This window comes from Chinchilla lanigera, unplaced genomic scaffold (assembly GCF_000276665.1).
Source record: "Chinchilla lanigera isolate Chin_1 unplaced genomic scaffold, ChiLan1.0 scaffold00011, whole genome shotgun sequence".
Lineage (NCBI taxonomy): Eukaryota > Metazoa > Chordata > Mammalia > Rodentia > Chinchillidae > Chinchilla > Chinchilla lanigera.
Window position 1 is genome coordinate 5823304 of NW_004955412.1, and position 12724 is coordinate 5836027.

A 12724-nucleotide genomic window follows, 5' to 3' on the forward strand; every position below is an offset into this window, starting at 1 on the left:
TTTTCCATGTGTATATTGGCCATTCATATATATTCTTTGGAGTAATGTCTTCTTTGGGTCTTTTGCCCATATTTTAACTTTCGCTTTGTCTTTTTATTAATTGGGTTACAAGTCCTTTATAGATTCTAGATACAAACCCTTTGTCAGATGTATCTGATTTATAAATATTTCCTCCCACTCCCAACATTACCATCTTACTTTCTTGATAGTATCTTTTGAAGAAAGAATTTTTGATTTTTTACGAAGGACACTTTGTCTAGTTTTTCTTTTTGGCTTGTGCTTTTTTGGTTATATATAAATACCCAGTGCTAAATCCAAGGTCATGGGGATTTACCGCTACATTTTCCTTTAAGAGTTTTATAGTTTTAGCACTTACATTTAAGATGTTTGCTCACTTTTGAGTTAATTTTCATATATGATGTGAGGTAAGGGTCCAACTCCATGCTTTTATATATGTGGTTCTTCATTTGTCCCACTACAATTTGTTGAAGAGACTATCATTTACCCAATTGAATGGCTTTAGCACCTCTGCAAAAACTAATTGCCCTTTGACACGTAGGTTTACTTTTGGATTCTAAATTTTGTTCTACTGACATGTATGTCTATTCTTCTGCCAGTACCATACTATTTTCATTACTGTTTGTTTGTAATAAGTTTGAAATCAGGAAGTATAAATTCTCAAAAAATTTTTCTTTTTTCAAGATATTTTGACTGTTTAAGGTCCTATGCATTTCCCGGTGAATTTTAAGATGTCTGTCTGTCAAACTGTACAAAAAAGCCAGTGATATTCTGATTAAGTTGGGAAATACTGCTACCTTAAAGATATTAAGGTTTCTGATCCATGAACTTGAGCTATCTTGTCATTTAGGTCTTAATGTCTTTGGACAATATTTTGTAGTTTTCAGACTAATAAGTTTTCCACTTCCTTTGTCAGGTTTATTTTAAGAATTTTAGTCTTTTTGATGCTATGATAAATTAATAGCTTTCTTAATTTTATTCTCAGATTATTCACCAAGATATACAGAAATAAAATTTATCTTTGCACACTGAACTCACATGTTGTAACCTTGCTGAACTTCTTTATTCTAATAAAGTTTTAAAGTATTCCTTATGATTTTTATTAAAAGATTACATTATCAGCAGATAAAAATATTTTGCTTGCTTTCTTATCTAGATGATATTTATTTTCTTATTCTTGCTTAACTGTCCTGATTAGAACTTCCAGTAAACATCGAATGGGAGTGGTAAGAGTGGAAATTTTGTTTTGTTCCTGATCTTAGTGGGTAAGGCAACCAGTTATCACTGACTATGAGATCAGCTGTGGATTTTCCGTAGATGCTACTTATCAGATTGAAAGTTTCTTTCTAGTGCTAGTTGGGGTGCTTTCTTTTTAATTCATAAAATGGTGTTAGAGTTTCCAAGTGTTTTTTCTATACCACCTGAGATGATCATGCGGTTTTATTTCTTAGTCTATTGACATGATACATTATTTGCTTTCTGGATGTTTAAGCAGTTTTATAATTCTGGCGTAATTTTCATGTGGTTCTGCATGTATAATTTTTTATATGTTGCTAAATTTTGTTTGCTGGTATTTTTAGAATGGTTTGGCATCCATAGTCAATAATAGATACTGATTTGAAGGTTTATTTTATTATTATATCTTTGCCTGATTTGGATATCAGGGTAATGAATGGTAGCCTGAAACACTAAGATAAGCAGTGTTCTCTTCCATATTTTTGAGAAGTTTATGAAAAATTGACAGTCATTCTTCTTTAAATGTATTGGTAGGAATCACCAGGAAGCTGGTGGAATCTGAGATTTTCCCTGTGGATCATTTCTGATTACTAATTCAATCTCTGTTTATTATAGGTCTCTGCAGAGTATTTCTTCCTGACTTAGTTTCACTAGCTTATATCTTTTTAGGAATTTGTTCACTTTATTTATCTAATTTATTGGTTTATAATTATTCAAAATATTTGTTTATACTCTCTTTTATTTCTGGAAGGTCAGTAGTAATTCTTATTGACCTATTTGTTCTACCCATTTTTTTTGGTTCCTTGTCTCATTTCTGATTTTAGTAATTTGAGTTTTCTCTTTTTCCTTTGGTCAGTATAGTAAAAAATTTGTCAGTTTTGTTGGTCTTCTCAAAGATCCAACTTTTGGCTTCGTGGATATTCTCAAAATGCTGATTTATTCTCTATTCCATTTATTTCCATTGTGCCTTATTATTTCCTTCTTTCTGCTTGGTTTAAGTTTAATTTACTGTTGATTTTCCAGTGTATGGAAGTAGAGGTGATTGATTAGAGGTCTTTGTTCTTTCTTAGTGTAGGCGTTTACAGCTATAAGTTTCCCCCAAGACTTGTTTGCACTGTATCCCACAAGTTCCAGTATACTGTGTTTTAATTTTCATTTATTTCTTAACATTTTCTAATATCTGTTGTGATTTTTTTCTTTAGCCGTTTGATGGTTTAATATTGTATTTTTCCAGTTTTATAAATATTTATACATTTTTCAGTTTTCCTTCTGGTTTTGATTTCCAGCTTTACACCGTTGTGATTAGTGAAGATAGTTTGTACGACTTCAGTTGCCTTAAATTTATTAACACTTGTGTTGTGGCCTAGCATGCCATCTATCCTGGAGAATATCCCATTGGCCATTGAGAAAATTGTGTACTCTTTTCTCATTGGTTGGAATAATCTCTAGATACCTGTTAGTTTGGAGTACTTTTTTCTTCTTATTGACCTATTTGTTCTACCCATTATTTTTTTTTTCTGGTACTGGGAATCGAACTCAGGACCTCGAGCTTGCCAGGCAGACACTGTGCTGCTGAGCTATATACCCAGCCCTGAAAGCTTTTTGGTTTTGGTACCAGTAATTGAACTCAGGACCTTGCTCTTGCCAGGCAGGCGCTGTGCCACTGAGCTACATCCCCAGCCCTGTTCTACCCATTATTAAAAGTGGAGTATTGAAGTCTCCAGCTATTCCAGCTCTGTTGTTAATTTCTCTCTTCATTTCTTTTTCTTTTTTGGTACTGGGAATCGAACTCACGACCTCACACTTGCCAGGCAGGCGCTGTGCCACTGAGCTATATCCCCAGACCTTCTCTCTTCATTTCTATTGTTTTTGCTTTATAAATATTGGGGGCTCTGTTGTTAGATTCACATATGTTTCAAATTGTTGTTTTCTTGGTAAAGTTATATTTTTGTCATTATAAAATGCCCCTCTTTATCTTTCATAACATTTTAAAAGTTTGTTTTGTCTGATACCATCCCTGAGTACAGCCACTTAAAAGTTCTTACAATTGCTATTTGCATGACATATTTTCCACCTTACTTTTTCGATCTGCTTGGCTCTTTGAATTGAAAAATGTGTCTCCTTAGGCAGCATGCAGCTGGATCTTATTTTTAAACATCCAGTCTGATAACGGCTGCTGTTTGCTTGGCTTAACTCATTTCCCTTTGACATTACTGATAAAGTCGGTTGTATCTGCTATTTTACTTTGTGTTTTCTGTGTGTCCCATGTCTTCTGTTCCCTCTATTCCTCCTTCCTTCTTTCTTTTATATTAGTGAAAATTTCTAACACAACATCGTTTTCATTTATGATTATTTTTACTATGTTTTCTTAAATTATCTCATTAGTGGTTGTTGTAAGTCTCATCATATACATCTCAGCTTATAAAAGTCTGCTTTGGAGTTATACTGACTTAATTCTAACGAGACACGGAAATGTTACTCCTAAATAGCTTGGTTTCCTTCCCCTCTCTGTGGCTTTATTGTATACACACTACATTCTACGTATGTTACAGGCCCCCAAACAATTTTTATAATTATAATTTTATATAATCTAATGTCTTCTAAAGAAGTTCAAAGAAGAAGGGAGAGCAAGTACATATTTGTGACTTCTGTTATATTACCCTTCAGGTTCACCATGTCTGATTCTCTCCTTTTGTTTTGTGAACTTGAGTTACCATTTGGTGTTATTTCCTTATGCAGCTTTGCTCTTACCCAGTCTCTTTGAGCTGTTGGCCAGTATACTTTATTTCTACACAGTAGCCCCAACAATACAATTATACACACATTGTTTTATGTAACTGAGTTTTAAATCAGGTAAGAGAAAAGAAGAAATATGCATTTATACTATGTTATGGTTACATAACCACATTGGTTAGTACTCTCTATTTTTTGGGTGGGCAGGTTTGAATTATTCTCTGGAGTCATTTGGTTTTAGCCTAAATAACTTCTTTGATATAACTTGTAAGGTAAATCTGCAAGCCAAAAAATTTCTGTTCGTTTATCTGGAAGTATTTTTATTTCTCTTTCGTTTTAAAAGGTAGTTTTGCGAGATATAGGATTCCTGGTTGAAAACTTTTTCTTTAAGCGTTTTGCTGCCTCTGTTCTTACTGCTTTACCTGGTTTCCAGTCATGTAACCTCTACTCCGGTCGTACGGCGGCACAGTGACACTTTACAACACACAGTTGCGTTGAGTTAGTCTCTTACTCAAGATGCTTAAAATTGTTCCTCTTTTCTGCAGAATAAACAGGGCTCTCCCTAGAAAGCCGCTGACCTTTGTGTTCTCTATGCCCTGCTTTCCTTGGGTGACATCTCTCAGTTAGTCTGTGCTTTAGTCATACTGAATGCTTGAGGTTTCCCCCGCCATCACAGGCTGCGTTGTGCCTCAGTGCTTTTGCTTCAGCTCTCTGCCTGGAAGCCACCCACTCCCCCAGCCCCTGCCCGGGAAACTCCTACACAGCTCTTAAAATGGAATGCGGCCCTCACCTCCTCTGAGAATTCTTTCCTGATAACTTTGCTAGAGCAGATTTTTCCTCTTTGTTTTGACCTCCTAATCCCCATGCAGCCTTCTATGAGAGCACTTTGGCTTTTGGCTTTTGGTTATTTATTTATTCTCATCACTGATGACATCGACATGAATTGCATCAATATGAACTGAGTGATTATTATGTGACAGGCGTTTCTTATTGTTCTCAAATTCAATCCTTTAAGTCTATGAGGTAGGTACTATTCCTACCTCCACTTTGCAGATGATAAAATTGAGAAGTGGTCCAGACTGCCAGATGATTGCTGTGGAGTTAAGATTAACCCGAGGGCTCTCTTATTCCCACCTAATTCCTTCTCTCTCTCTCTCTCCTTCCTTCCTTCCTATTCCTCTCCTCACGCCTTCCCTCCCCTCCTTCCCCTTCCCTTCCCACTCTTCTCTTCTCCTTACCTTTTCTCTTCCTCTTGCTTCTCTTCCCCTTTTCTTCTCCTTCTCCTTTTCCCTTTCTTCCTCCTCCTCCTCCTTTTTTCTGTCTCTCCTGTCCTCTCCCCTCCCCCCCACCTCTCTCTCTCTCTCTCTCTCACTTTTCAGTGTTGCGGATCCAACCTAGGGCCTCATGCTTGCTAGGAAGGTGCTCTGTCACTGAACAATACTCCTAGCCCCTGTTCTTACTTTTAAGTAGCAAATTCTATGCCTTAAAGTCAATGGTCCCTACAGAGTCTGACACATAATTATGTGTAATAAATGTAAATTGAATGTGGTAATTTGGTAATCAATTTTTAAAAACTTAAAATCTTAAACATAAGATTTTGCATTGTATTTTGTCATTCTTAGTTTTGTTACTGATCATTTATTCTTCTATGATGACTAACTGTAAAATCTTTAAATAATAAGTTCTTCCCAGTATTCTTAGAGTATCTAGGAAGGAGAAAATATAGACGTGTCCCACTTTGTAGTAACGATGCCTCCGGTCTGTGTGAACAGACGGAGTGATTTGGGAGTAGCAATGCGATTGAAAAGGGTGGGACCCGAAGATTTACAAATTACGTGAAACTCAGAAGTCACTGACTGTCCATCTCAAAGAATGACGGAAGTAATGGCATCCCACACTCCCCGTGATACGGCCACTGCTTTGCTATTGGTAGGCGAGAGAGAATGTTCAGAGAAATTAGCCACAGATAGTGGAAGTAATGCAGAGAGAGAACACTGACTAAAGTGTTAGAGCTTGCTAGATAGAGAAAAGAAAGGCATAAAAGCACATATATACATGCAGAAGTAGCCCCAGTCGGCAGAGTTTAGCCACTATATCACTTGCTGTTGTAGAATACCTTGGCATCAACAAGGGCAAGCCTCCTTCTGAGGCCCTCTTTATGGTTCTCTGGGTACTACTGGCCTGTTGCTACTACCTGACATGTAGGTTCGAGCTCTTAGAACCCAAACCTACCGGCCCTCAGCCAGCTCTCTATTCTGGACAGAGGGAGTTCTTTAATCATTTTCTCACGGTTGCATTCACTGAAACTGGGTCTAAATCCTGTACACGTAGGAGCTCAGACAGCATTTCCCTTGTAACAAACACAGTTTTGTTTTAGGTCACAGAATGACCTAGCATCCGGATGAAGAAGAACCTGAGATGGGACTGAGGAAAGGAAGCCCTAACACACTGTCAGTGGAGGTCATGATAGAAAAGTTCTGATCATGGCTTGCGGCCTTCTGTGTTTTTCAGGACAGCCATTCCTTGTATAAAGCATCACCTGTCTCCTTTGCCTGCCCGTCTAGCTTCCTCCTGCTTTCTGCTTAGCACAGAGATGTACAGACTGAGCTCCCCTGGCCTCCTCACATCATGGGGCAGCCACAAGAGGGGAAGCCACATGGCAAGAACAAAGGGGCACAATGACAGAAGAAACCTGGGTCCTCACCGACCACAGACCCACACCCCGCTCTAAGCCTGTTCAACCTCAGACATGTTACGCAGAAAAACAAATCCTTATGTGTTTTAGCCACACTTATTCTGGAGTCTCTGTGATCAGCAGCACCACAAAACGAGCACCACATTTCACATGACAATAAGTTGTTGTACACGTGGGCCCTGAAAAGCATGGTATGCAGAATTTAGGAGGGCTTACGGTATTAGAAAGGTTGATGTTTCTGAGCATTTAAGCTGTAGGTCAGGTTGTTTGTGCGTTCAGCAATGCATGTGCTGGAGTCTGAGTAGAAGATTCCTCTTCCTGAAAGGATTGCCTGTATTTTGCCAAAAGCTATAATTTCAATTCAATGTCAGGAGCTTTCATTACTCAAAAGGAAATTCTTCTTGACCAACTCTTTGGCCTGCTGCTGGTAGGAAGATTGAGCTTGAAGCAATCGTTTGCAGAATATCACAGCTTTTTTGTTTTTGTTGTTTTTTTTTTTGGTTTTGGTTTTTCTCCGGTACCGGGAACCGAACTCACGACCTTGCGCTTGCCAGGCAGGCGCTTTTGCCGCTGAGCTAAATCCCCAGCCCCGAATATCACAGCTTTTACATTATCCTTCGTTAACTACCATACAAACTCCCACCGTTACGAACATTTGCTCCTTCGGAGAGGCTGCTTGCGTCACCGTGCTGGTGTCTGTGCATGGTGTCACTTAACACCCTGGGAGGGTGGACAATGCCTGCTGCGCTTGCCTTTTCTAACAAGTAATATGAGTGCCCTAACATGTGGGTTAAAGTCCTAGACCAACTTTTTATGACTCCTCTTTACCTAGATTGCTGAAAACTCTTTCTTAATAGACATTCACAGGGACCCAGTTGGATAGGTATAGTATTATTTCCTCTGGGGATATCAAACATCATTAAAATCAGAGACATTCTGTTCCCAACCTCCAATTTACAGAGAATTTTAAATATCTGCCTTCATCATCTCTACCCTCTTGCCTTAGCTGGGAAGTCTCCACCCAACCTGGGTGGAAGTGCATACTTTACAGAGGGTGCTCGAGGGTGCAGATTAGTCCAAAGATCAGGCAATAAGCAGAGAAGAGAGCTCGTGAGAGTGGACCATCCCCCAGTGAGAATCGGGCTGTAATTCTCTTTGAGAAATTACCTGAATTATCCTCATGTAAATGCCTTCACACCCTCACATACACGCTTATATGTACACCCCTCCATCTCATTCCCTGAAAATCCACAATGAATCTTAAAATCTACATCTCAGTTCCCCTGAGGGGAATCTCAGTTCCTACTTCCTGCACTTAAGCACTGTGATTGTAGCGTCTTTATCTTGAAGACAGCCTTTTACACCCAGCAGCGATGAGTGACTCAGTTGATGAACTTTTGTACTGTGTTTTATATAGGAAGGTCTGGGAGGAAAATAAGTGGCTTAGTGGTTTAAATGCTGGCCTGGAAGTGACACCTGATGACAGGGCAAGACACGATGCTTCCAGGGCTCTTAGTGCTTGGGAAGAGTCAGTGGAGTTCACATTTGTTTGAAGTTACTTTTTACAAAAATAAATTTTTCCTTTTCAGGAAATACATCGGTGCTTTAATTACATTACTTTCTTAACTTTAAATTGACTGGGTGACAGATCACACCTTATTTAGATCAGCTTATAATAAGTCCCCAAAGGACAGGCATGAGCATTTGAGGTGGTTCCCTTTGTATAAGAAGAATCTTAATGTTCTCTGCCAGATGAAAGGACTCATCAATAAAGCCTTTTCTTTTCACCAGAACTTTCTCAAAGAGCCCCACATGCAGGACCACACCCATTTTTTCACAAAGCACATAAAATTATGGGATGTACTTTATGCATATGTAACAGTGGAGTCGGTTTCCCATCGGGCATCCTTATTGGGTAGTTAGGTGTTTAGGGGTGCTGTATCTGCTTTTTTGGGTCACTGAGATACACTTAATGAGTTCATTGAAAAAGCAGGATGTTTGATGTCCTAGAGACCAAAGAATGGGAGTCTTTAACCAATGTTTTACCTGTCATTTGGAGGGGTTTCTATTTTGATGATCAGACAACGATGATCTTGAAGATGGCCAAGAAGAGTCAATGAGCCTATTGTGAGCTTGCACTGCACTCATTTTTGTGGGAGATTTTCCCTTCCCACGCATGCATCTAGGTAACGAAGGGTAAAATCCATACCTGTAGTATTCGTCTCCCACGAAGAAAAGGGTCTTCTGCGGCTCCTGGAGGTACACCGCAGCATCTATTCTCTGCACGCGCCTTGGGAACCCGAAGTCGTAAATAGTCCGAGGAGGGCCTTGGATTTGGAATCCTCGTGTTATCCAGTAGTGGGGGCCTGAAAACAGAAATTAAAGTCGGCAAAATCCCTTTAACACTTAGTGACACGCTCCAGTCATGAAGCTTTGTGTGCAGGACCTGAAATGGGACTAGTTCATGGGGATATTTGCCACGGCTAAATCCAACAGGTGATGTATGCCTCTATGCAATTCAGTAGCAGACTTCAAACTTTCAGGTAGGAAAAATCTCTAGTCATGCTTAAGAAAGCAATAATCTTGTTACAGTTGTGCCTTATATTTAACACATTTATTTCTTTCAAGGTATCTTTCATTTATCATATAATTTCACCTTTATATATAGCTATGTGACAGAAGGGGCAAGTGACATGCAGATGCTGTGACCCTCACTTAAATTCATACAAGCCTTCTACTCTTATTCCCCAGCATCAAGAAAATACCAGCAGGGCCGGGGATGTAGCTCAGTGGTAGAGCACTGGCTTAACATGTGCAAGATACTGGGTTCAGTCTCCAGAAGCACAAAAAAGAAAGAAAATGTGTATACAAATAAAAACTGATAGTTCTCATGCATTGGGTGACTTCTCTTGGTTAGCTGCTGTTGCAGTGATTCTTCAAGGTTGATATTACTATAATTGCTTTGCAGGGGAAGAAGTCAAGCTCCTAACAGTTAGATAACTTCCCAGAGTTGCTCAAATAATAAGTGGCTAAAGCCAGAGACTCCTATCGTGTGTGCATCCACCTCCTGAAGCCACAGGTGCCTTCCTCTCCTGCTGTGTCTGACCATGGCACTGCAGCTGGGGTACTGTTTAATGTTAAAGGCTCTGGATGCTATGCCATGTCACTCTGAGCAGAGGGGGCAGGGGTCAGGCTCCAGGCTTCCTGACCATGGTCACTTAGAATGCTGCCTCACTGAACTCAAAGACTGGGTTAGGACAGCAGTTGCTAGTCACTGTCAGTCCCATCACTGTTACAGTGGGTAGGGTGGCATTTCATACTCAACCTAACACATTCCAAATAGTTGGGGCTGGGGCACCTGTGCTTTTCCTTTCTTTGAGAGATCTGTGGAATACCTTTGAAGAAGTAAGCAGTGCCTCTCTCGGCCACTTCATAAGCTGCATCCACGTTGGACATGAGCTGGGGGAAGGAGCTGGTGATAGTGCTCGGCCGAATCTCTGCCAACAAGTGAACCTGCCGTCGCCAGAAAATCCTAGTGGGCATCCGGAAAGAAATCAGGATCAAAGCTTGATGTAGATCTTAAATTGTGGACTGCAAGACACACTTCAGAGGCCATTGGTAAATGCCCCTGTGCTCTTGCTGTATTTTTATTTTTTATTTTTTGTTTGTCTTGTTGAGACAGGGTCTCACTATGCAGTTCAGGCTGGTCTTGAGCTCACTTTGTAGCCCAGGCTGGTCTCGAACTCACAATGATCCTTCTGCCTTGCTGTGCTTTTAAAAGTAACATTTTTTTTTTAACCTTATAAACAATTTCTTCTCCCTTTCCATTGTCTCAGCATCTCTGTGATCTCTTTTCCTTTATTTATTTAAGAATGTTCAAAACATCAAGGATATCACAAGACACAGCATGAAGGACTTACACATTGCAGCTCTGCATTGCTATTCCAAATATTACTTGACACAAATTTCTATCTCCTGGCCTGGTCTTTTAAAAATAAAAATCTCAAGAAGATAAATAGAAGAAGATGAACATGATAAATATCGTATAAATGAACCAAAAGCTTGTATTTGGGAGATGTTAATTATCTCCTGTAGAAACAGGAAAGACACTAATACTCATAAATTCTAGTATTGTCTCTGTAATTGTCTGTTGGAAGTATTTGCATGTTTGAACTTGCTGGCCAGCTAAGAGAAAACCTAATATATACATATTAATTTCAGGTTTGGCAATGTATTCATCCATTTATCCAAAGTTATTTTCATAAAATCGTGGCAGTATAAACATGAAGGTGCTGGGCTGAATTTCCAATGTAAATATTGCCCATTCTTTTTATAAAGCATATGGGGGTAGAGAAGGGAAAGGGATTAACAAAACAAGCACGATGCATTATGAACACGCACCTACTCCCCAAGGTGACTGTAAATCACATGTTCTGCAAATATGTACTAATAAAAAATTAATAAATAAAACACATAGCTTATTTGGCTACTTAGAAGCCCAGAATTACTGGACAAAATTATTTGTAAACAGATAAGCTGTAATGAAGTTTTGACCTTCAACATGTAGTTAGTTTAGGTACTCCCCAGATCTTATGGTGAGCTTAAATGGAGCTCGTCTCCCAAGGCTCCATGGCAGACATCAAGGACGAAACACTGAATAAAACCGGAGTCCTGCGTTCAGTCTGATAGCAGCAACTGATAATACCCAGGTAGTGACGAGTCAGGGAGCAGTCAGTGGATCACAGTTAAGTTCGGGGTGCTCTGGTGACACGCCAGAAGGATTCCTCACCACATTTTGGGGTTAAGTTAAGCACCCCAGGTGAGGACATTTAAATCGATACTAAAGCCTCAGAAAGAGACATGTGTGGGAGAGGAAAACATGTCCCCACATTTCCTAAGAGTTATGATGCAGAGGAAAAACTCATGGTGTTTCAGAAGATGTGAGTGAGAGAGGCCAAGGCCTGCTGCTGCTCAGCAGCTCCAGGCCTGCTTTCATCTCTTCAAGGAGGACAGTGATCCCCTGGCCAATGCCGTAAGCTTTTAGGAGGAGGAGGAGATGACGTATGTAGAAGTGCATCATGAACTGTAAAGTGTCACATGGGTAGACAGTGTCCATGTCATAAATGATCGGCCTGGTTTCCATTAATTAAACATCAGCTCCGGACGATAAACAGTGGAGGGAGTTTGTGTGGGGTGCATTGCCTCACTCCAGACCCCAAATATCACAGCGTCTCTGGGACATGTGCTCGCCAGATGGAAAACTGACACCCAGAAAGGCTGATGGGCTCACAGGTCACGTGGGTGTGGGCTGGGCAGAACGTGGACTGAGTCCAGCTGCCTTGATTTTTATCACACGCGCTGTCTCACCTACTTGCTCATTCTCGGCCTTATGAGCTCTGATTTCCCCTTGTTTATAATTCGATCTTTTGTCCCACAAGATCTGGGTTTTTCTGAAGGGCAAAGAAACGACTTCTCTCTTCTCCTTTCTCCCCACCACCTCACAGTGAGCCTGGTTTGGGGTTCCCAGAAAGGGCTCAGCAGCTACTTTTTGAGTTAACTGGGAGCTTGGTGAAGAATCTGAGGTCAAGTGTTTTCCAACTGATGCAAGTCCGTCACTGTGCTGAAATGCGGACTGTCTGCTAAGGAGCAGAGGGTGCCTTTCAGGGGTTTGTCATGGTCAGGCTGAGGACGGGGAAAGGTGAGAGGAACAGGAGCAAACACCCTCCAACAACTAGACTCTGTCTGAATTATGTCTCTGATGCGGTGTGGCCAACTTCTATCTGCTGTCTCCCTGTGCACCTTAAAGCAGGGGTGGGGGGTTTTCTTTCACTTCTTATTTAAACATCAATAGGGGACTCTAGGGAAAATTATGTCCTAATCCTATGGCACACTGATGTCCTGAAAACTTTTGAAATTTTTCTTAGGTGGTAGAATCTTAAATTTCTGACTAAATAAATCTTGATTGAAGATACTGTGGATATTAGGAGGGCTACATTGAAGTCATTCTTTTTTTTTTTTTTTTTTTTTTGGTTTTTCTCCGGT

General features: G+C 40.1%; 1 protein-coding gene across 2 annotated transcripts in view; it reads right to left on the reverse strand.

The window, feature by feature from the left end:
• Mmp20 (matrix metallopeptidase 20) overlaps positions 1–12724 on the reverse strand; it is a 53567-nt gene that overhangs the window by 7854 nt on the left and 32989 nt on the right. For both annotated transcript variants that reach the window (XM_005377979.2, XM_013511099.1), the window contains exons 9-10: positions 10078–10214; positions 8892–9048 (exon numbers count right to left, since the gene is read on the reverse strand). In XM_005377979.2, coding sequence (XP_005378036.1) covers positions 8892–9048; positions 10078–10214 — 294 coding nt within the window. The remainder of the gene's footprint in view (positions 1–8891; positions 9049–10077; positions 10215–12724) is intronic.